At 36.5% G+C, this 24,558-nt stretch overlaps 1 protein-coding gene, 1 long non-coding RNA gene and 1 pseudogene across 5 annotated transcripts in view; 1 reads left to right on the forward strand and 2 right to left on the reverse strand.

Annotated features, from left to right (window-relative positions):
- The window catches only part of SPAG6 (sperm associated antigen 6), a 66,889-nt gene that overhangs the window by 3,760 nt on the left and 38,571 nt on the right, over positions 1–24,558 (reverse strand). For 2 of the 4 annotated variants that reach the window (XM_025463978.3, XM_049099959.1), the window contains 6 exons: positions 21,186–21,391; positions 20,170–20,343; positions 18,438–18,590; positions 16,046–16,237; positions 5,000–5,116; positions 920–1,065 (listed from right to left, as the gene is read on the reverse strand). In XM_025463978.3, coding sequence (XP_025319763.1) covers positions 920–1,065; positions 5,000–5,116; positions 16,046–16,237; positions 18,438–18,590; positions 20,170–20,343; positions 21,186–21,391 — 988 coding nt within the window. The remainder of the gene's footprint in view (positions 1–919; positions 1,066–4,999; positions 5,117–16,045; positions 16,238–18,437; positions 18,591–20,169; positions 20,344–21,185; positions 21,392–24,558) is intronic. The other 2 variants (XM_025463981.3, XM_025463982.3) reach the window with 2 other exon arrangements.
- On the forward strand, positions 1,258–2,437 carry LOC125753445 (uncharacterized). Its single transcript, XR_007405323.1, has 2 exons — positions 1,258–1,296; positions 1,853–2,437. It is a non-coding gene; the product is annotated as an uncharacterized LOC125753445 (long non-coding RNA).
- On the reverse strand, positions 5,221–7,550 carry LOC112670327 (60S ribosomal protein L10a-like; annotated as a pseudogene).

Consider the following 24,558-nt stretch of genomic DNA (forward strand, 5'->3'; position numbering starts at 1 on the left):
GAAAGAATTTACTAGAAGAATATATATGTACAGAAAACAAACCTTAATATTAAAGAAGATTATTTTATGCTTTTACAATGAATGTTACTATATATATTAAAGACCACTGATATTAAATAGGAAAAAGTATTTATATACCCTATATAAATTACAAGATTTAAACTCTGTAATTTATATTCTCTAATAATTAACTAGGGAAAATAAATGAATGTAGGATTAGACAAATACAGGTAAATATGGTCTTTAATTCTGAATATTTTATGGGCATTTTTCAAGATTCAGTTGTTTAAATCATTCTATATTTTCTTGGTAACTTTGCTTTTATTTCTTTTGGGTTTAGTGGTATAGTTCTTCTTTAGGCTTATAAAGACCAAGGCTTAGGTTTAATGCTCTGCAAATCAACCTTATTTTAAAAAATTAATCTTCAAAAGAACTTCCTGCTATATTACGATGAGGCACCTGCAGATCACAAACATTATTTTTTTATAGTAATATAGATAGTAACTTTCTTTTTGCCATTCAACATCTCTTTTCTATTTATAATACTCCTAATATAAATGTGAGCTTAGGGCAGAAAAATAATATGCAGGGAACTTTGAAAATCAGAATCTGTAGGCCCTTTCTAAATCAGTTTAACATTAAAGATTGTTAATTTAACTTACTCTCTGTATTTGGGTACTCTTTAGTGTTGGATTAGTATAGATATGTCTCAGATCACATTCCAGTTTGATTTGGAGATGTGGGTGTCAATCAGAACATTATTAAATTGAGGGGGGAAAAGATATCAAGAGAAAAGTAAAGGTATACATTGGTCTTATGTAGTATTTTAAAGACCACATTTTAACACAGTGGATATAAAATCTAGATTTGAAAACAGAAAAACTCTAATTTTGAACTACTCAAAGTCCATTTTTCCCACCTTACTATTTCCTCTGGGTAACAGTTGTTAATACTGTTGATGTATTCTTGAAGGAGAGATTCAGGCTCTGCTTTTATCTCTTGAATCTTTTTAAGTCCACCACTTGTTACAAAAAGTCGTCGAGCTTTGCTGTCATGTGGCAGTACCTTGAAAAGTTAAGCACATGAAAATGTCAGCTTTTCTTTTCCAAGTAGGAATATTATTAGTGAAAAGAAATAATATATCTGAGGAAATGTAAAAGAGAATTTATGTCCTATATATCTGTAACAGAATGAGCCTAAGTTTGCTGATGATTAGAAGTAAAATGTAGCCTTTTAAAAAATACATTTGCTTTTTATGTTATGGAGATGGAATAAAGGCAATGAACATGAGCAAAGGTAATGGGGATCCACTCACATATGTAAAAGTAAAGCCGCAGCGTCCCTCCTCTGCTTACACTCTGTCAGGGTCTCTCCACTACCCACAAAATCAAAGGCAAGTTCCTTCAGCAGGCACAGAGGGCCTTTTGTGACTCGGGTCCTAAATCTCTCTCCAGCTTTCTTCCCCCTACCAGTCTGTAGGCTAAATTTCACTTCAGTAAGCTCAACAGATACATGCAGGGCCATTTCTTGCCTTTGCCTTTGCTCTTTCCTCTTCCCAGAATGCCCTTCCACTCTTCACACTTCTCCCCACATTTATTTGGCTCTTATTCATCTTTGAAGATTCAGCTCAAGTATCCCTTCCTTTAAGAAACTTTCTTTGGGACACTCCTTCCCTCTTATCCCGGGATGAAGTAGATGACTTTTCTTCTCTTGTAGCATTCTGTTGAACCACTGCCAGTGCACTTGCCACATAATATTTTAACTATCAGCTGCTATGTCTGTCACAAATAAATGCCATTGAAGACAAATGATATATTCACTCGTTCATTTACTCATTCATTTATTTCTCTAGTGCTTGGTGCCTAAAAGATGTTCAACAAATGTTTAACAAATGAATGGACATACTAAAGAGTAAGCAGAGAAAGAAAATTGAGGAGATGATACAAAGACAAGAAAAATCAGAAAAGTAAAGGAATCAACAAATCCAAGAGAAGATTTTGAGAAGCAACCAATGAAAACTTTAAAAAGTCGCTGGATTTGACAGTGGATGTTCATGTGTTGAGATGAAGGAGTCAATGGAGATGAAGAAATAAATTATGCAAGACAACAATGACTGGCCAGACAAGAAAGGTCCTGGAGAGAGGGCGGGTTTGCATTATGGGAATCGCTGCTCCCTTCTGTAGTCATTGCTATGCTCTCTGACAGAAACACCCTTTCTTTCCCCCTCCATTCTCTCTCTTTCTTACACGACCAGCTGTATTCCCTTGTACTTCCTGCATTGAAGTCCTCTCTGAATACTTCAGACTGCATTCATTTATTCCTTCTTAAAAAAAAAAAAAAAAAAAAAAAGGTCTACTATGAAATCCAGCACACTGAAGCATTTTCTAATTGTTTTGTCTGGTCTCCCAGGTAGGTTATAAAGTTCCTTGAAGAAGAACTTTGTCTCATTCTTTTTTGTCTATCCTCCAGTGTTTAACAGAGTACTGGGTACATGTAGGCATTTAACAAATACTTAAAATTACAAAAGGATCTTGCTGACAGAATGATAATACACATCAGTGGACAATAAAAGATGGACACTAGTGGAGTACCTGGGCTCAGTCAGTAAGTCTCCAACTCTTGATTTTGGCTCAGGTCATGATCTCAGGGTTGTGAGATCAAGCCCAGCATGGGGCTCTCCTCTCAGCATAGAGCCTGGCTAAGATTCTCTCTCTCCCTCTGCCCCTCCCCAGCCCCCTTAGGCTCAGGTCCACTTGTGCTCGCTCTAAAAAAAAATAAAATAAAATAAAAAGATGATACTAGTGTGTATTTCTAAAAAATGAAATAGCCTACAGCTACGTCTGTTTTAAATATCTTGTTTGGCCTGGAGAGTTTTCATTACCTCCTGTCTCAGACCCCAGCCACACTAAATTAATGTCTTTTTTACCTTCTGCCTTGCTTTCTCATCTCCTTCTAGTGCTCTGGTATCCTTAGATTAAGAAAACACAAAATTCTGCCCAAAGCAAATATTCCCAAAGGCACATTTCTAAGAGGATATGATATGTGGTACTGTCTTTATTTTATCTTGGCTGGCTAACTTCCACAAATCCCACTGGTTTACTCTAATGACTTATTTTAAACTCAGTTCAGGTTAGTGTTCATTTTCATAGTAAGTTCAATAAAACTAGAATACCTCACTCGGTAGCCTAAAAGATGAGACCATAAAATAAAACTTTCAGAAATAATGTCAGCTACTCATTTTCAAGAGCTGATGACTCCGTAGATGAGCCACTCAGCAACTTACTCCCTCCCCCTTTTAGTCGATCAAACTGGCTGATCACTTTCTTACCTAGTACCCAAAGGGGGAAAAGGTTTGATTATTTTCCTAGAAGGGGACAACAGAACCTAAGTGTCTAATACCCAGAACCATATCCTGAGGCAGCCTCAGCAATGTAAAACCTTCTGCTATCCAGTGACTATGGTGCTTGAGGGTCACCCAAGCTGTTAGAGATCATGGAAGACAGAACTGAAGCCTGTTAGTAGATAGTAGCATCTTTCAGATGTGTACCTGAAACTAGACCTGTTGCAGGGCCTAATATAAAAGTTGTAACACTATATAGTTTTTGTTCATTGTAGAAATATAGTATACAAATAATGTTAACTCCTTTATATAGCGTTATACCTAACTATTCACATGAATATGTGCCCCTCACATTCATTTCCATTAATTCTTTAAGAGTCAACCTTAACCACTTCTATGCTTTATTTCTTAAAAGCAACATTTTGGGTTTCTCAGTGCGGGGAGGAGGTTTGAATGCTTAATATGTGCCCGGCATTAAACTAATGTTTATTGCCATTACCTATTGTTATATGTAAACCTGTTTACATATAACATCTCATTTAATCTTTACAGTGACCTTATAAAATAGGAACTCTCATTACCCTCATAACCATACTGAGGTTCAGAGACATCAAGACTTTGCTAAAGATATAACAACTGGCAAATGGGAAATCCAGACACCCTAACTCCAGAGCCTGAGCCTGAGCTCATAACCCACTATGGTATGCTACTTCCAAAGACCCCATTTTCTTAAATCAAATCTCCTGATCACAATTTAACCAGTTCTTTATAGCTCAGGGTTGTCCCCCTGGCCATTGATGGCTGTGCAGATCCACTCATTCTTTCTCAGCCTTTGCTATCAATAGTTGATCCTGCTGGCTAAGCCTACATCTAGCAGCTTGACCTTTCTACCTTACTACTTTTAATCTGCAATGACTAAGAAGTATGATGGCTATATTTGTTAAAACTGTTCATAAAATAATTCAATAAACTCCAAATGACTGTCTGAAAGCATCTCCAGTAAACTGCACGGACTTTGTCATAAATGACTCAGGCAGCTTTTTAGTTTTCTTTACAAGATCCTTTTTTAAAAAATATTTTTAATTTATTTATTCATGAGAAACACACACACACACACACACACACACACACACACACACACACACACAAGCAGAGACACAGGCAGAGGGAGAAGCAGGCTCTATGCAGGGAGCCTGAGGTGGGACTTGATCCTGGGTCTCCAGGATCAGGCCCTGGGCCAAAGGCGGCGCTAAACCGCTGAGCCACTGGGCTGCTCTCTTCACAAGATATTTGCAGTGTTCCCAGATGAGTGAGACCAACATATACCAGGATAATTACTAAATTACTATCAATATAAATTATCTGTATTATGAGGTGTTTATATATTGGCATACTATTTACTCCCCAAGATCACTGAAAAAGCCAGTACAGAGGCCGTGAAGAAAGTGAGGAAGAAGGAAATGTGAATTATTTATATGTGAATTTTATTAACTTATGTTAATTTTATTAACCTATGTTACCCCTCCTGTTACTACAGTCAGTGAGAATTAAAAAGTAAAGCCTGCCCCCATCTTTCAGAAGACATTGACCCACCAGAAAAAAGTTAACAAGTCATTTAAGTTTTCTTCCCTCACTTCCAGAAAAGAGAGCATGCCTTACCTTACTGAACTGTCCAACCACATGCTTCAGAATATTGGGAGGTGCATCATACAGAAATGGCTCAAGGGCTGGTAGATAGGTGCATTTTTGTAGGATATTCTTGATGGCTTTTTTACTCTATTGAAATACAAAGTAAAATACAGACCAAAGTAGTAATCAAAGCTTGACCAAAATTCATACCTCATATTCCTAGAATTTGAAAATGAAATGAATTTCCAGGTCTAATCTGCAGTTTCATTGTTTAAGATAGTTGTCAAAAGGGCAGCCCACGTGGAGCAGCGGTTTGGCGCCGCCTGCAGCCCAGGGTTTGATCCTGGGGACCCTGGATCGAGTCCCACGTCAGGCTCCCTGCATGGAGCCTGCTTCTCCCTCTGCCTGTGCCTCTGCCCATCTCTCTCTGTGTGTCTCTATGAATAAATAAATAAAATCTTAAAAAAAAAAAAAGATAGTTGTCAAAAAAACTTCTATAGGGCGTTGGTTTTATCATAGAATATCCTGCCAGTTGTATCATGTTACATTTTAAAATGTATTACTGATGCCTTAAAATAACCCATGAGGAAAGTAAAATTGAAAAGCAAAAAGCTATAGACTGTAAATTAATATGTATTATATTTTATTAGTGTCAAAATTCGTACATATTAAACTGTGAGATAACCAAGAGGTCCTCCTCCCTAATCAACAAATAGAAAATAGTTTATTGTAGAAAGTCATTATCAAACATTCTCTAAAAGGTCTCATGGCTTATAGGTATATAGTCAGGAAGATTCTATCATATGCATGATGCAGTGAACATTCGCAGATAACGCTGTGGTAGCTCATGGGGAGAAACCACCCCATCCACAGGTAGAAAAGAGCAGAGGTCTACTTGAGCGTATAGGAAAGCTCCGTCAGCAACAGGGAGCGCAGCCCCCACAAGCAGAACAACAGGCCACAGCTGGTCGTGATCGTTGTATTAAATAAAGCCTGCCCTCTTCACTTCGGAAGGCTTCACGCTTGGATTTGTCTGTGGATTTTCCACTGGAATTCCACACCGGCTTGTATGTGGTTTTGTGCGTCAGTGCATTCTTTCCTCTGATCACTCAGATTCTCTGAATCTCTCTCAGGCCTTAGCCTACCTGGTCTTCTGGGATCTTGCTATTGAATAGTTAGCAGTGCTTTTTGAAATGTCAAGGAGGATTTGGGGATTTTTTTGGTTTTATTTTTGCTTTTGTTTTTCTTTCTTTTTTTTTTTAACGGTAGCACTAGGATTTATTAAACTGTCTTAGTAAGGGTGCTGGGGCTTGCCCATGGTGCTCTTGATGCATAAAGTCCGGACATTGATCCAATTCTTCTTGAGCGAGGACACTAGGAAATTGACAGCTCAGTGGATGTTGTGCACGAGCTCATCGCCTGTCATCTTCACGTGGCCAACAGCCACTGCCAGACATAGCACCTTCTTCATCTGGAATTTGATGGCAGACTTCACTTCATCATTTTGGCCACCATGTTCTCATGGTGGGTCAGCAAGGAAGGGAACTTGCTTTATTCAGCCAGCTTTATTCAGGCCTGGATCCAGGATTCGTGGGATCTGCTTGATCAGAGATTCTGGAGCCAAAAAGGCATCATACTTCTTGACTAGTTTATTATTCTTGTTGAGTTTCTTCAGCGCCTCAGTGTCCATGTGGGGAATATCCACTGCCTTGGCCCCATCACAGTGCTGCTGGTCCCCCAAACACACATGGAGAACTTGGGGCAGGGGGTGGACTTAAGCCTGATGGTGCCCGAGAAGCGTTAGTCCTTCTGAGAGTCATAGTTCTTCAGGCTGATCTGCAGCTCCACGGTCTCCAGAAACTTCCGGCACTTGTGCTGGTTCCCGTTCAGGACCCCCCGCACCGCCTCATACAGGGTGTCGCGGGACACTTTGCTGCTCATGGTAGCTTGTGCCGCAGTAGCCGGAAAAGAGCTGCTTTTGTTTTTCAAGGAGCAGTTTGATTTTCACATCATTAATTTTACAACTGGCAAATGGATTCAGGAAAAACTTCCATCACATTTGTGTTATCCCTAAAGGCTTCATGGTTTCCTAGAGACCCAAGCTAAGCAGTACTTACCTCTTGACACATTTGTCCTCAAACATTGTTCATAAACTAAATGAAACAAGGAATTTAAGAAATGCCGCCCGACTTTCTTCCACAAGTAGTATAACCTAAGTTTGAATTAAACTCTCAATCCCCAACATATCTAGTTATATCTTTGTGAGCCATTTTAGGATTATGGTGACCTTAGCAGGTCAACAAATTTAACTTAACTGCTGTTGATGATAAGGTCTACTAATTGCATAGCACAGATCACATCCACTGTGCCATGGTGATGTACTGTCAATTTATTAATTAAGAACTCTAGAAAAGAGTCTAATGATCCTCAAAATTCACTGAGCTTTACTATCCTTTGTCAAGAAATATACCTATGACTCTAGGTACTTCTAGATAGGAATGTATGTCGCGATTAATAATCAGTTATATTTCCCAACGTGAAAGAAATATTAGTATAGTAGTTAATTAAGATTTTATTTACTTGTCAATTTCTGAGCTTAAGATTTTTTAATAACCTTATTGAGATATAATTTAGATACTATAAATTCACTCATTTTAAGCGCACTGTTCAATGGACTTTTAGTGAATTTACAGAGTTGTGCAACCATCATCACAACCTAATTTTAGAACATCTTCATCATTCCAGTAAAGAACCTCATTCCATTAGTAGCCACTCCCCTACCAGCCCTGGACAATTACCAACCCACTTTCTGTCTCTATAAATTTTACTTTTCTGGACAATTCAAGTAGGTGGAATCATACAATATGTGAACTCTTGAGTCTGGCTTCTTTCACTAAGTATAATGTTTTGGGGGTTCATCTATGTTATAGGATGTGTCAGTGCTTCGAGCCTTTCATTGTCAGAGAATATATTCCATCATACAGATTTGTCACATTTTATTTATCCATTCACCAGCTGATAGACATTCGGGTTGTTTCCACTTTTGGTGATTATGAATAATGCTGCTTTTGAGATTCATATACAAGTCTTTGTGTAGACAGATGTTTTCATTTCTCTTGGGAAGATACCTAGGAGTGAAGCTGTTGGGTGATGATGGTAAATTTATGTCTACTGTTTTGAGAAACTACCAAACTGGTTTTCAGCCTGACTGCAATATTTTACATTTCTACCAGTAATGTAAAAATGTTCAAGATTCTCCATATGATGATCAACACTTGTTACTGTCTTCCTAATTGTAGCCATTCTTGTGGGTGTGATATTGTATCTCATTATGGTTTTGATTTGCATTTCCCTAGTGACTAAAGATGTTGAATATTTTTTCATGCACTGATTATTTGTTGGTGAAATGCTTATTCAAATCTTTTGCCCACTGTTTAATTGGACTATTCATCTTCATACTATTGAGTTGTAGGAGCTCTTTATATGTTTTGAATATAAGTCCTTTCTTGAATATGTTATTTGCAAATAATTTTTTCAAGTCTGTGGCTTGTCTTTTTATTTTAATGATGTCTTTTAAAGCATATGAGCTTTTAATTTTGATGAAATCCAACTTATGAATACTTTTGTTTATCACTTGTGCTTTGTCATTTCTAAGAAATTAATGTCTAATCCAAGGTTTCAAAGATTTCTGTATTTTCTTCTAAGAGTTTTGTAGTCTTAACTCTTATATTTAGATCTCTGACCCATTTTTAGTTGATTTAATGTATGGTATGAGATAACGGCCCAAATTGATATTTTTGTTTGAGGATATAATAATTATCTCAGTGCCATTTACTGAAAAGACTATCCTTTTCCTTTTATTATTTTTTTTCCTTTTCCTTTTAAATTGCCTTGGAACCTTTGTGAAAAATCAGAAAATTGAATTTTCAAAATTCAATCACATTGATTTAGATGTCTTTATGTAAGCAAGTACCACACTATCTTATCTGATAGCTGTAGCTTTGTAGTAAGTTTTAAAAATGAGCAGCATTAAGTCCTTTTACAAGATTATTTTGGCTAATCTGAGTCCTTGTCATTTCCATCTGAATTTTAGAATCAGCTTCTCAAAATCGGGGGAGGAGGGAAGCCAGGTGGGATTATGATAAATATTGTATTGAATATAGAGATCAAAAAAAAAAAAGAATATAGAGATCAATTTGGGAAGAAGTACTGCCATCTTAACAATATTGAATCTTCCAGTCCATAAATACAGTGTCTCTCCATTTATTCACACCTTCTTTAATTTTTTTCAGCAACGTTTTGTAGTTTTCAGTGTACAAATATATACTTTTCTTATTAAATTTATTCCTAAGTATTCTTTTTGATGCTACTATGAATGAAACTATTGTCTTAATTTCGTATTTATTTCTTTTAAGTTTATGGAACTTGAACTCATGACTATGAGATCAAGAGCTGCATGCTCCATCGACTAAGCAAGCCATGTTTGAATTGTTCATTACTAGCATATGAAAATATGATAGATTTTGAGACACCTGGGTGGCTCTCTCTCTGTGTGTCTCTCGTGAATAAATAAATAAGATTATTTATTAATTTATTCATGAGAGAGGCAGAGACACAAGCAGAGGGAGAAGCAGGCTCCATGCAGAAAGCCCAATGCAGGACTCGATCTTGGGACTCCAGGAACATGCCCTGAGCCAAAGGCAGACGCTCAATTGCTGAGCCACTCAGGCATCCCTAAAAAATCTTAAAAAAAAAAGAAAAAGAAAAAATATGATAGATTTATTTAAAATGCTATTTATGTTAGCCTGTTTGGTTTTTAAATCTAAATTCAATTAATTAACATATAGTGTACTAGTAGTTTCAGGGGTAGAATTCAATGACTCATCAGTTGTATATAACACCCAGTGCTCATTACATCACATACCCTCCTTAATGCCCATCATCCAATTACCCCATTCTCCACCCATCTCCCCTTCAGCAACCCTCAGTTTGTTTCCTATAGTTAAGTCTCTTATGGTTTGCTCCTTCTCTGATTTTTGTCTTGTTTTATTTTTCCCCTCCTTCTTTCCTCTATGCTCCTCTGTTTTGTTTCTTAAATTCCACATATGGGTGAAATAATATAATTGTCTTTCTCTGATTGGCTTATTTCATTTAACATAATACTCTAGAGCTCCGGAACATACACATTGTTGCAAATGGCAAGATTCTTTCTTTTTTTTTTTTTTTTAAATGGCTGAGTAGTATTCTATTGTGTGTGTGTGTGTGTGTGTGTGTGTGTGTATCTCACATCTTCTTTGTGTGTGTGTGTGTGTGTGTGTGTGTGTGTGTGTGTGTATCTCACATCTTCTTTGTCCATTCATCTGTTGATGACATCTGGACTCTTTCCATAGTTTGGCTATTATAGACATTGCTGCTATTAACATAGGGGCACAGGTGCCCCTGAAAATATGATAGATTTTTTTATATATTGATCTTATGTCTGGTGATCTTGAACTCTTAGTAGTTCTAGTATTTGTGTGTGTCTATTCCTTAGGATTTTCTACACATAAGATCATGTTATATGTTTGTTTTAAAATGTATTAGCCTTTAGAAAATGTGCCTTATGTTTGCTTATTTATGGCAATGAGCAACTATTATACAGAATTTATATGGGGTAAACAAACCCTTTATTCTATTTCAGTAAATCAAACATTTAGTAGTTAGTTAGTTATCCTTAGACATGCATAATAGATGATGATGTCAGAGAAGGAGTCATGAGCTATCTATGTAAGGCAGCTTGGGTTTGAGCCTGATTTTCCTATAAACTAGCATAGCATATATAGTTGCACATTCATTCATTTTTCAGATTAGACTAAAAATGGACTCTGTCCATATTGATAAAAGCTATTGTAAAACTACGGTAAGTAACTGGCAACACTGTTTTTTAATCTCTTAATAACACACATAAGACTATAAGTAATTAATAAGCTGAAGTTGTCGATATTATGCAAATATTTGATACCATTTCAATTGTTTTTCACAGAAAATGAAAGAAATAGGGGGATCCCTGGGTTGCTCAGTGGTTAAGCACCTGCCTTCAGCCCAGGACGTGATCCTGGAGTCCTGGGATTGAGGCCCACATCAGGCTCCCTCCATGGAGCCTGGTTCTCCCTCTGCCTGTGTCTCTGCCTCTCTCTCTCTCTCATGATAAATAAATAAAATCTTTTTTAAAAAATGAAAGAAATAACAAAACTTCTTCGTTGTTGCTTTCCTTAATTGATTATCTTTATTTTTTTTAAGATTTAATTTATTCATGAGACACAGAGAGAGAGAGAGAGAGAGAGAGAGAGAGAGGCAGAGACATAGGTAGAGGGAGATCCCGGATCCTGGGATCAGGCCCTGACCCGAAGACAAATGCTCAGCTGCTGAGCCACCCAGGTGTCCTTTTTTTTTTTTTTTTTCTTTTAAAGATTTATTTATTTATTCATGAGAGACACAGAGAAAGAGAGGCAGAGGGAGAAGCAATTAATGGATGATCTTTAATGAAAATTGCCTAAAGTTAATACTGTTTTTAATTCAAAAGTTAATTTTGTTCTGAAAGCATTCTGGCCCAAAGAGTTACAGTTATTAAAAGGAAAGGGGGCAGTGCCTGGGAAGTTTAGTTGGTTAAACATCTGACTCTTGATTTTGGCTCAAGTCGTGATCTCAGGGCTGTGAGATCCAGCCCTGTGTGGGGCTCTGTGCTGGGTATGGAGCTTGCTTAAGATTCTCTCTCTGCCTCTGCCTCTGCCTCTGCCCCTCCCCCCAAAAGATTAAAATTAAAATTGAAAATAAATGAAAGGAAGAGGGAATAAATCTTTATGACCTTGTTTTAGGCAAAGCCTTTTTAGATAGGGCTCCAAAAGTGGAAGCAACAACAACAAAAATAAATAAATTGAACCTTTTAAAATTTTAAAGATTTTTGCTGCAAATAATACCATCAATAAAATGATGACAACCCATAGAATGGAATACTTGTAAATCATACATCTGATGAGGATTTATATTAAAAATATATTTTAAAAACCCACACAACCCGATAATAAAAAGATAATAGCCCAAATAAAAAATGGGCAAAGGACCTGATTAGACATTTCTCCAAAGAAGATATACAAGTGGCCAATAAGCACATAAAAAGATTTCTCAACATCATTAGCCATCAGGGAAATGCAAATCAAAATCACAGTGAGATACCAATTCACACCTACTAGGGTGGCTACAATAAAAAAAAAAGTAATATTGTAGACAAGAATGTGGAAAATTGGAACCCTCATACATTGCTGGTGGGAATGTAATATGGTGCAGCCACAACAGAAAATAGTTTGGTGGTTCCTAAAAATGTTAAAGAGTTATTGTGTGACCTAGCAATTCCACTCCTAGGTTTGTACCCAAGAGAAATGAAAACATACATCCACACAAAAACATGTACAAATATGTTCAGAACAGTATAATTTGCCATAGTATAAAGAGTAGCAACAGTCCAAATGTCTGTCAACTGGTGAATGGGTAAACCCAATGCAGTATAGTGATGCAATGGAATATTATTTGGCAATCAAAAGGAACAAAGTATTGATATATGCTACAACATGGATGAACCCTAAAACTTACACTACACGAAAAGAAGCAGGCACAAAAGATCACATATAATGTGTGATCCCATTTAAATGAGATGTCCAGAAGAGGCAAATACCCAAAGACAGAAAATAAATTAATGGTTGCCAGGGACTAAGCATGGAGGGTATGGAATGACTGCTCATAAGGGAATGAAGAGGTTCTAAAATTAGATTGTGGCGATGGCTACATCTGTGAATATACTAAAAACCATTGAATTATATACTTTAAATGAGTGAACTGAATGACATATGAACTATATTTCAATAAAGCCATTAAAGAATGAAGGGAAACAACCATGATGACAAGAACACAATAATTAAGTCAAATAATCTTAGCAATACTTTCATAACGAAGTAAAAGAATGAACTTAGTCAAATGCCAAACTAAGATGGCCCATTTCAATATGATGCCTCTAAATCAGAACAAATAAAAATGCAATTGTGTGAATACTTTCAAAATATATGTAGGTGAGCTTATTAGATAAAAGATGGACTTTTCCCCCTGTTTTTAATAACATACAGGCAGATATAAGGCCATGTGAAAACATGCAAGCATTTCCAAGAGACTGCTCATTGGTTCTCCTGGATCAGAACCAATTAGAGAATGCTTACAAAAGCTGACATGCCTTTGGGATAAAATGAACTTCAACATGGCCTTTAATTTGAAAGCTGCCACAGAGTAACAAATGAAAAATACCATTAGAGGTTCCTAAAGCTCTTGGATACATTTTTCCCTACTGAGATAATGTCAAATCAAACAGACTTGGACTTTCACTCTAAAGCCTTTAAAACAACAAATGTTAGAATCCAAGAAAGCTTGGGGAAGTAAAAATAATAATCAAGTCCCTACAATAAAAAAATATTTGGATAGACTTAAAGCCTTGGAAGGATTGCTGACAGGGATAATTATTAATAAAGATCCCACTTTTTAATTTAATGCTCCTTGTATTTCCTGAAAGTAAATATCATATCAAATATAGGCGGAAGGAACCTTTGCTTCTATTAGTAAACTCGAATGTTTTAACAAAACTATTTTTGTTAAACATATATATAATAAAAATGATCTTATTTCAAAAGGTGAAGTTTTCTTTTAAAAAAAAAGATATTTTATTTATTTATTCATGAGAGACACACATAGAGAGAGGAGAGTGAGAGAGAGGCAGAGACACAGGCAGAGCAAGAAGCAGGCTCCATGCAAGGAGCCCGACGTGGGACTCGATCCCGGGACTCCAGGGCCCTGGGCTGAAGGTAGCGATAAACTGCTGAGCCACCCAGGCTGCCCAAAAGGTGAAGTTTTCAAACTTATTTTACTCTAGTGATATTTATATGACAAAACAACATAATAGCTCATTAAAAACCAAGTTACATAAACTTTGTAGTATATAAAAAAGCATATAATGCTACCTAAGACACTATTTGCAAGGGTTTCTCAAACTATAATTACTATTGATTCCACTATTAATTATTCATGCTGTGGCTGATATATTCCTTCATTTCCAAAACTTAAAGGAAGATAAAAGTTGTTACCTGAAGGAATCTGAAAGTGATAGAGACTTCTAGATAATCTAGAAGTTGAACATGATTACTATTACATTTTGGCCATAGCATATAGCTGCAGAGACCCTGCAGAGGAGACCCTAGTCACTGGACCAGTGACTAGAGAAAGGATGAGGTAGGAAGGTGGGGGTGGAAATAAGACCAAAGACGGGGGAAGAAAAGGCAAGCATGATGATGGGTTAAATATGAGGCAAAAAGAGAACTACATATATAAGCTAAAATTATACATATGTAAATCAGCTGTACTTGGACAACTCAAAACTGGAAATGTAATTGTGGTTTCTCACCAGAAAGCCAAAGAATCACAGAATTGTTAACCAGGGAAAGGCCTTAGCTTATTGTCAATCTTACTCTCTACCAAACATTGCCAAGGAATACACTCAACACTGGAGAAATATAAGGGAAGCCCTAAATCTATGAAGTCATTGCTTTGATCTAGAAAGTCTTACAAAAACTGAAAAAGAAAACACTAATCTTAAAAATTCCCTCAAGGAATCTGTAGAAAAATAACACATAAACATAACCAGATAAACATAAATTCACTTTTATAAAATTTATAAATACAATTAATGACTCACTACATAACCTAACTTTCAGAGTCCCTCAGCTATATAGTTCAAGTAAACTACCATCTAAAGTTGCTTCAGCCAATGTGCTTTCCTATTTATTTATTAACTAAATTTAAATGTCCTCTAACTTACTCTTGTTAATTTTATTTTGAGTTACTATCTTTTCTGTGCACTTTCCTCAATCCAAGTCAATTCTGAAAACTCCTTTCAAAAAAGGCACATGTTTTCTTAAGGGAGTTATGCTGGGAAACATTGTTTTCTTTCATTGAAATTTTAAAAGTATTAAACAACCCATCCTAATTAATGTTCTGCCAATCATTCTAAATAGCCAGTGATATTTTTTTTCCAGAAAGCATGCTATTTAAAAAATGCATGATTTTAAAACGTTTAACTTAGGGACATGTGGGTGGCTCAGTTGGTTAAGTGTCTGCCTTCTGCTCAGGTCATGATCCCGGAGTCCTGGAATCAAGCCCCATGTTGGGAATCCCTGCTCAGCAGGGAGTCTGCTTCTCCCTCTACCCCTCACCCTGCTCGTACTCCCTCTTTTTCTTGCTCACTCTTTTTCTGTCTCTCAAATAAAGAAATAAAAATTTTAAAAATGCTTTCACTTTAAAAAAATAAATAAAATGCATCTTTTGGACATTTTTCTTTTAAGGAACAAACACAAAGCATATAATTAAAAACTAGAGCAGAGTTAAGAAAGATGGAACATAGCTTCCAGGAATACCCTCTGACCAGTTCCATTATGCCTTTCAATAGCACCTTAAATTCTTTTGGACTCAATTTTTTTATGTTAACTGGACTACAGTTATAATTCCACCTCAAAGTTCTATTATTCAATTCCTATTCCATAAGAAAAGTCAACATGAATGCAGAATGCAAAAGCCAGACATTCATTTTACAAACCACTTTGCACCTATAGAGAACTTTATTTAAAATTATCACTGTTAGAAATAAGGGTAACCCATTTTTGAAGGAGAGCTACCTCAGTTCTGATAAATTTGTATTTTTTGACTAATAAAATCAACATTATCCATAATGATAATTAAAACATTTAAAATGACATATTTTTTAAAAGATTGTATTCATTTATTTGAGAGACAGAGCATGCACAAGCTAAGGGGGAGGGGTGGAGGCAGAGGGAAAAGCAGACTCCCTGCTGAGCAGGGAGCTGACCCAAGGCTCCATCCCAGAACCCTGAGATCGTGACCTGAGCTGATGCAGATGCTTAACCAACTGCAGCACCCAGATGCCCCTAAAATTAAGAACGAGTCAAATGTAACAAATCTTCATATGACTGTTAAAAATTAAGCACTTACTTTTACTTGAAGATCCTCAGAACTTTCTGTTGACATGTACAATGACAGTAGAACTGGCAAGGTGTTTGTGACCGCAACAGCCCGTGCGTGCTCTGGAGTGTGTCTCCCAATCTGTCCTAAGGCCCAAGCAGCAGCAGCCTTAATATGATCTTCTGGTTCTTCTGACAAGCAGACTGACAACTGAGGCACACCCTGCAGCGTTGATCAAAAGAGCAAGTGTTATGAATCTAGAGCAGGATTAAAGAGTCTTCCGTGTCTCTCAAACATTAGAAGGAATCATTTTGGCCTTGATCCTTTTTTTCCTAAACGGTTCAATAAATGAGCACATCACAGGGGCTGTCATTTTTCAAGTCAATAAAATGACTAGAACTAATTTACCTTAATTATCTGTAACAATCCAACTAAACTAAGAATATCTCTGCTAGCGTTTACTCCCAAAATAGAGAGGCATTTAACCAAACAACAGATGCCACAGACTAGTATATTATAGGCAAAACCAGATTCCACTGTGACAAAATTAAAATGTTTAGGGTTTTTAAAATCTTTTATTGTCCTTTGTTTAAAGAGTTAATTTAGAATCCTTTTTTAAAAATGCCTTTCACCAAGTATAATAGATCTGAGAACAAAATAACTATTATAGATCCAAAATCAAATGAAAGAGCAAGAATCCTATTTAAGTAACTTTTAGATGAAATACATTCATTCAAAACTTTCTTGAAATAGTAAATAATTTTCATTTCTTTCGTCCAATTTTTAAATGATAGTTTTGCCCATTTTAACATGATTAAATGTCAAAGTAGAAATGATTACTTTGTTACACAGATATCATGTACTTATATTTTACATAGACTTCAATTTTATCTTAGTAATCAAACAGAATTAACTAAAGGATCTCAAATACACCACAGTTTATATACCCAAGGAAGACTCAAGTAATCAAACTCTAATTCCAGATTCTGTATAGGCATAATTTTCTACCTAATTTGAGACTATAATAATTATCACCTTAAATTTAATATACAAAAGTCAGTGTCATAAGATCAGGCTACCATAGCAAAGGCCAAATGATCATGTATATTTTCTTTTTGTCCACCTTTAAATTCAGTTATTAGTAAGACTAATTTCCTGAGGAAACATGCCATATCTCTCTTTTGGCTTCTTTTGGCTTTTATTTTTCAGTTATTAGTAAGACGAATTTCCTGAAGAAACCTGCCATATCTCTCTTTTGGCTTCTTTTGGCTTTTATTTTTCTTAAACTAAAAATTGTCTGCCAATACAAAAAAGATCAGATCTGTCTTCAAAATGAGGCAACCTGGGCAGCCTGGGTGGCTCAGCAGTCTAGCGCCGCCTTCAGCCCAGGGTGTGATCCTGGAGACCCGGGATCAAGTCCCACATCAGGCTCCCTGCATGGAGCCTGCTTCTGCCTGTGTCTGTGCCTCTGTGTGTGTGTGTGTGTGTGTGTCTCATGAATTAATAAATAAAATCTTAAAAAAAAATGAGGCAACTTTCCAGAAACTCTATACTTCTGGGATATATCAAGAATGAAGGGGCAAGAGGAAGGGAAGATACCCTTATCCCCATCCCTCAAATTCTGACTATGGGCCTCAGTTGTTATGACTATCAAATGAGATAAGGAATGTGAATGTGCTTCAATAATTACAAAGTGTTATGGAAATAGGAGTTGTTGTTACTAGTCCTTATGGTACTGCATAGGACAAGGAAAGAATAATGCAGCGCTGGGTGGTGTGCCTCGAACTGCTGCTGCTACTACCCCAATCTTTCACTCACTGAAAGGCAAACTAGGTGGGAGAGGCCAGCAGCAACCCTAGAGCAAAGGAGGGGAATGCCTCCTGGTTAGTTTAGGGAAGAAATACAGGAAGCAAAAAATTGCTTCTTTCATCCTTCTTCCTATGTGTAAGCTTACTGACTATGCACAAAAGAACTGCAAATCAAAAATCCCAATAATATCCCCATGGTGACCCTTTGGAAAGCACTATGCTCTAGTCACTACCATAGTCTTTGGTAATAGAAGAACAAAAGGACAAGCACAGGATAAAAAGGGAGTGAAGCAAAGAATTACCAAGGAATAGGTAGAAAATAAAGATTTGAGGTTCCTCTTTATTCTGAGGATTAGCAAGGGGAAAAAAAAAAAAAAAACACCAACCCAAGCCGCACTTCTGTTTAACATACAGCAGCAGGTTTTCTATGCTGATAAGAAACCCACACCCTAGAGGGTTGCCAGAGAGGCCATAAGCACACAGCTTTTGAAGCATTCTTTGGGAGAGCAATATTTATTCATTCAACAAATATTTTTTGAGCACCTACTATGTGCTAAGGCTACACTCCATGGTGGGTTAATAACAAGTTGAGATAAGGCCAAATCCACACAGACCTTGGAAATGATCACTGCCATTGCCAGGTTCTCAGAATGAGCTGCTACATAACCAAGCATCATGATGCCAGGCAGTCTTATGTTTCCTTTGCAGGACCCGATACAATCAATCACGGCAGCCACTCCTCCTGCGTTAACTATCAACTGTGAAAGCTAGGAGGAAAAGAGAGTCAGATCATCGTGACTATGATACATGAGATTATCTTTAAATATTACTTTAGCCTTGTCTGATTTTTTTTTGTTTAGGACCTAAAAAACATCTGGCAAAATTTGAAATATCATTTAGTAAGATTGTTATATTCATTAAGGAAACATACATTGACATAGATGGAACTGGAGGGTATTATGCTCAGTGAAATAAGTCAATCAGAGAAAGACAATTATCATATGGTTTTGCTCATATGTGGAATTTAAGAAACAAAAGAGAGGAGCATAGGGGAAGGGAGGGAAAAATAAATTAAGACAAAATCAGAGAGGGAGACAAACCATAAAAGACTCTTAACTACAGGAAACAAACTGAGGGTTGCTGGAGAGGAGGTGGGTGGGGGGATGGGGTAACCAGGTGATGGGCATTAAGGAGGGTACATGATATAATGAGCACTGGGCGTTATTTGAAACTGATGAATTACTGAATTCTACATACGAAACTAATGATGTGTTAACCAATTGAATCTAAATAAAATAAGTTAATAAAAAAAAATTTTTTTAATAAAAAATTTTTTTAAATAATTTTAAGGCATGAAAAAAAAAGTACAAGTATAATAATCCTGCTATTTCAAGTGAGCAGATATACTCATTGTGAGGAGCCACTCTGGTTCAGTTTTTCATGCATCAATAACACAACTTTTATCCTTAATAGATGTCAAAATTCCTCACTGAGACACTAAGCCTAGGGCTAGTTCATAACTAGCTAACTACTGAAACCCCCAATCACAATGTGTGAACATGAAACAGATTAATCACTGAATGCTAAAAGACAATGTCAGACTTGAAATATTCTAGCCTAATTATCCCCCCTTTGCTAGCAATGACTACTAGCTGATTGCACTTCAGTCCTGAAAAATCTCAACCAAATGAAGATGTTAGGTGACGTAAAGAATGAGGACTAAGTTGAGTGAAATGAAAATTGATGAGTCAAAATACACATGGAAAAATGTACAACTTCAGAATCCACCCAGATTCCTTTAGCATCTGAGAACTCCAGCAATTAGTAGAGGGGTTATACTAGGCTGTGGGCCATGTGGTCTCTTCAGACCTGGAGGTATCTGTCCCTCTCTTACTCCTCCCAGCTGACCTAGAATGACAAGGATGACTAAAGTCCACCCCCTGCTCTAGGTCTAGAAATGGAAAGCAGACAATTATTAAAAACTGAGATTTTAGATTCAAACTCCATTGATATAACCCAGTGGTTCTCAACTAGGGGCCCTTTGTCTCCTGGGAAGCATCTGGTGATATAGGGAGACATTTTTATCATGATAAGGTTAGGGGTGCTACTGGCATCTAGAGGGCAGAGGCCAGGGATTGCTGCTCAATAACCACCTGACAGTGCACAGGGTCAGCGCCCCACAACAAAGAATTACCTAGTCCCAAATGTCTGTACTGCTGAGGTGAGAAGCCCTGACCAGATCATGTGGCACAGCACTCATGCCTTGTAAACAAGTTGATGTTTTGCTTAAAAACTAAAACTAACTACATATTACTGTATTTTAACACCTTAAAAAATTTTTTTTACCTCAGGTGTATGTTTTGCAATCTCTCTAATTAGAGTAGAAGCATTTTTCTTCACGTATTCATCTTTGTCCTTCAGACAGGTAAGTACAACTGGAAAGATCTCTGCTTCCACCACCATCTCTGCCAGATCCACAGAATGTTTTGCAATCTGACTAAGAGCTGAAAGGACCTGATGCTGTTAAGGAAAAACCAAAATAAAACAAAACATGGCATACGGCTTGCTGTAGAGTTCTGATTTATACAGCCTTATACACACTCAAGTTCCTTCTTAAAAAGGAAAAAAACAATTATGTTTCTAACACAACCTTAGATTTAGGAGTCTTGAGACAGTCAATTCCTGGTCTCATACCTAGATACTCAATTTCTTAAATTCCCTAATTCCCAAATTAAATGCCTTCATTCTTCTGCACACTATTTAAATCTCTTATCTATGCAGATGATTGAAGAATATGACCTTTGCATGAATAGTATTCCTTAATTAATACTCACATTGTTAATTTATGATACATGTAGTACAAAAATGATCACGCAAAGTATAATCTGAGTTTTGGCATCATGCTGATAACATTTCAAACAGCTTTCCATTACTTAGTTAACATTAACAATTTTAAAATCTTATAGAATGTAACCACTAGAATGTGAAAGTATAATTGACTATGTTAGAAAGCTATAAAAAAGACTGAGATAAATATGGCAATTTTCATAAGAAACGTAAATATAATAGTGGTGGGCCAGAAGAACTTTAGGTACCTTCCAACCCTGAGATCCAATCATTATGTAATTCCTTATTTTAATGATCAATGTTAATACCGATGCTACATATTTTAACCAGATAAGTCTACCATCTAATGTTTATAGCAAAAGGTTCATGCATTAAAAGACCAAATATATAACATATCTGTATCTGTTTTCAATGATAAATTTACTAATGATTTTTAAATGTATAGTAATATTAACCTACCCACATTTCTATTTTCTTGGAAGCCTGATTTGTTTCTCAACCTTATTTTTAAATACCTTTAATTTAGAATCAGGGTTCAGGATCATCTGGGCCAAGTGAGCAATGGCTCCCACGTCCACTACTGTCTGTGCTAACTCTGGAGAATGCTTTGAAATATCACTGAGGGCCGAAGCAGCAACCCTTTTCAAAGCAATTTCTGGCTCCTGGATACAGAGTACTAAAAGAGGAACAGCTCCCGCATCCACCACAGCTTGTGACAGTTCTGTGGGTCCAAGAAAAGTAATTAAGTGAGTATGGGTGACTGACCCTTGTGCAAGCCATTTTTCACCCTGACAGATACAGCAAAGAAAAAAGGGGAGGGTGTACTTCACTGTCTCGACATCTGCATTTCAAATCAGCCTTCCTGGTTTCATAAACCATGTGGACCAATCCTGAGCTGAAAAGAATACAGGTCAATAGATGGACCTCCATTTACATGAACACATTTGAGGTAGATTAGGCTGAAATGGCTTGTTATTCTTTTTTTTTTTTTTTTTTTTAAGAGAGTAAGCAGATGTCAGCTGTTTAAGCTCTGACAATTCTGCACTTCTCAATAGGCAAGCATTTTATGCATGGTTTACAATAACAGAGAAAATTAAAGTACCAAAAATTTACCAACCACACTAATTAGGCAGTATTTTGTGCTATTTACATGAGTAAACATTAGCACGAATCTTGTGCCAATAATGTCAATTTTTAAATTCCTTTCATCTTATAATACTTTTAAAAGATTTTTTTAACTTACTCAGAATTAAAAGGTGTACCTTCATTGTACACATAAAATGAGATCCACAACTGAATAACATATTTTAATATGTAAATGTTAATGTTTAGATACAGGAATAAATTTATTTTAACCATTTCACATGTCAGAAATAAAATCATTTGAGTATACATGCTGATTTGCTTATGTGTCCAAGACAAACTATAAAAATAACACATTTTAAATTATAGAGAATGGGAAACAAGCAGGCAGACCCATATAATATATATGTAAAAATAGGCCTTTTGAGAAGCATAAAACACCATACATAGTTACAGATTCTCCCCTCATTGTATTCATGGTCTCTCTTACTAAATCACATATACCCATTTCTAGAATCTCTTCTTTTCAAATTATTTTCTCATTTTCCCAGATTTGTAGTGCCTTAGCAATTTATGTCTTAATAGCCAAGCTATCTATTTAGCATATCACTTAAAGTCTTTAATTAAAAAAATACAGTGTTTAGTTTTTCAAAAGATTGGTGATATCACATTTTCTAAAAGGAAATAATGTTAGAAAACACAGGTTATAGTGTCCAATATTTGTTTTCCTTCAATTATTATAATTATCCTAGAAGTTCTATTATATAAATGATTCATTCATGCTTTCATTAAACATGTATCAACGAAAGGTTATTATGTGCCAGACTCATTCAACTCTGGTGCAGACGACACACTTCTACAAATTAACACTACATTGATTAGCAAATATATTTCAATTTGAAAAAATCTAACGTGAAATATGAAATACAATGGGAAGCTAATATGTAATCTTGAGAACAAGAGGAAGATAAGAGGAAGATGGTTAAAAAAAAAAAAAAAAAAGACAACAGCAACAGACTGGAATATCAACCTGGCAATATAACAGATTCCTCAGAATGTTCTCTGGGATTCTACTGCAACTGCCCGAAGACCAATAAGACAGCAGATGAAACAGGTGATTACTTTATTTCTCCTACCACCCCTACCCAAGGGAAATGGAAAGAAAGCATAAAGTGTGATATTATATGTAACTTATAGATATAATTTTCATATTTTATGTTAATTAGTAACATGCTACTTAATTCAGTTCAGTCCAAATTATACAGGTGTTGTATGGTAATATTAACTTTATGTGTACATATTTAAGGGCACCTGAATATATACACAGACAGTCCCCAACTTAGGATGGTTTGGCTTAAGGTTTTTCAACTTTATGATGGAGCAAAAGCAATATACATTCAGCAGAAATGGCTATTTATTTATTAAAAGATTTTATTTATTCATTCATGAGAGACACACACAGAGAGAGGCAGAGACACAGGCAGAGGGAGCAATAGGTTCCATGCAGGGAGCCCGATGTGAGACTCCATCCGGGGTCTCCAGGATCACACCCTGGGCCGAAGGCGGCGCTAAACCGCTGAGCCGCCCGGGCTGCCCAGAAATTGCAATTTAAATTTTGAATTTGGATCTTTTCCCAGGCTAGTGATACATACACAGTACAATACTCTCTCGTGATGTTGGGCAGTGGCCCCAGGCCTCAGCTCTGTCAGCCACATGATCACGAGGCTAAACAACCAATAGGGTTACAACCATGCTGCACCCATACAGTCATTCCAGTTCTCACTTGCAGTATTTAACCAATTACACAAGGTATGCAGCACTTTATTATAAAATGGGCTTTGTGTTAGGTGATTTTGCCCAACTATAGGCTAATTTAAGTGTTTTGAGCACATTTCAGGTAGGCGAGGCTAAGCTGTGATGGTCAGTAGATTAGGTCTAGCAAATGCATTTTCAACTTAGGATATTTTCAGTTTGCAATGGATTTACCAGGACATAACCCTATTGTAAGTTGAGGGAGATCTGTAATGGGCTGCACATTTTATTTTGAGATAGTATAAAGATTAGTTCATCTACTTATGTTTGCTCACTTTTATTTATACTTTCTAAGAGTAGGAATGTGCCATAAACTATAACTGTTTAAAAGTATTATTAATAACTAAGGTTCTTTTTTAAAAAAAAATCTACTATCTTTGTAATTCCCATGCATTTTATCCTTTTCTTGAATAACTGTTTAGAGTGCCATATCCTCCTTTTCCTGAACTCTATATGTTCATATGAAAACAAACTCTGTCCTTCTGACTTGTTACCCAATCCCATTCTCAGCTGTTTTCTATTCTCTCCAGAGTAGTGATGTTAAATGTGGGGAAGGCCAGTGATGGCACTGGAGAAAGATTTACTGTGAAGGTAATGAAGCTTCCAACAACATGGGTTGGGCCTCCCAGTTCTGTACTTGAGATGTCATATACATCACATCTCCAGATTTATATGGTTCTATAAAACCTGGGATCAGAAACACACTATTATTTATAAATGATAATATTCAGCTACCTTCCTACACATATAAGGTATAAGGAAGGCAGTGTATATACAAGAAAGAATACAGCAGGCCTAGAGAATGCACGCTGTGCTATATTACATACACTGCAGACTCTTTCATCCTGCCTCTGTCACCCCCCTTTTTCCTATGGCCTATCTTTTTCCTCTTGCCTACTATTGCTTCCTCTGGCATTTCTGTGCCAGTCAGTGTTGGTGTCTACACAGTAGCCTTTGTCAGCCAAGGCGTGAGTAGAAGTCAACTAGAAGGCT

Source organism: Canis lupus, chromosome 2 (genome assembly GCF_003254725.2).
Source record: "Canis lupus dingo isolate Sandy chromosome 2, ASM325472v2, whole genome shotgun sequence".
In the NCBI taxonomy this organism is placed as follows: domain Eukaryota; kingdom Metazoa; phylum Chordata; class Mammalia; order Carnivora; family Canidae; genus Canis; species Canis lupus.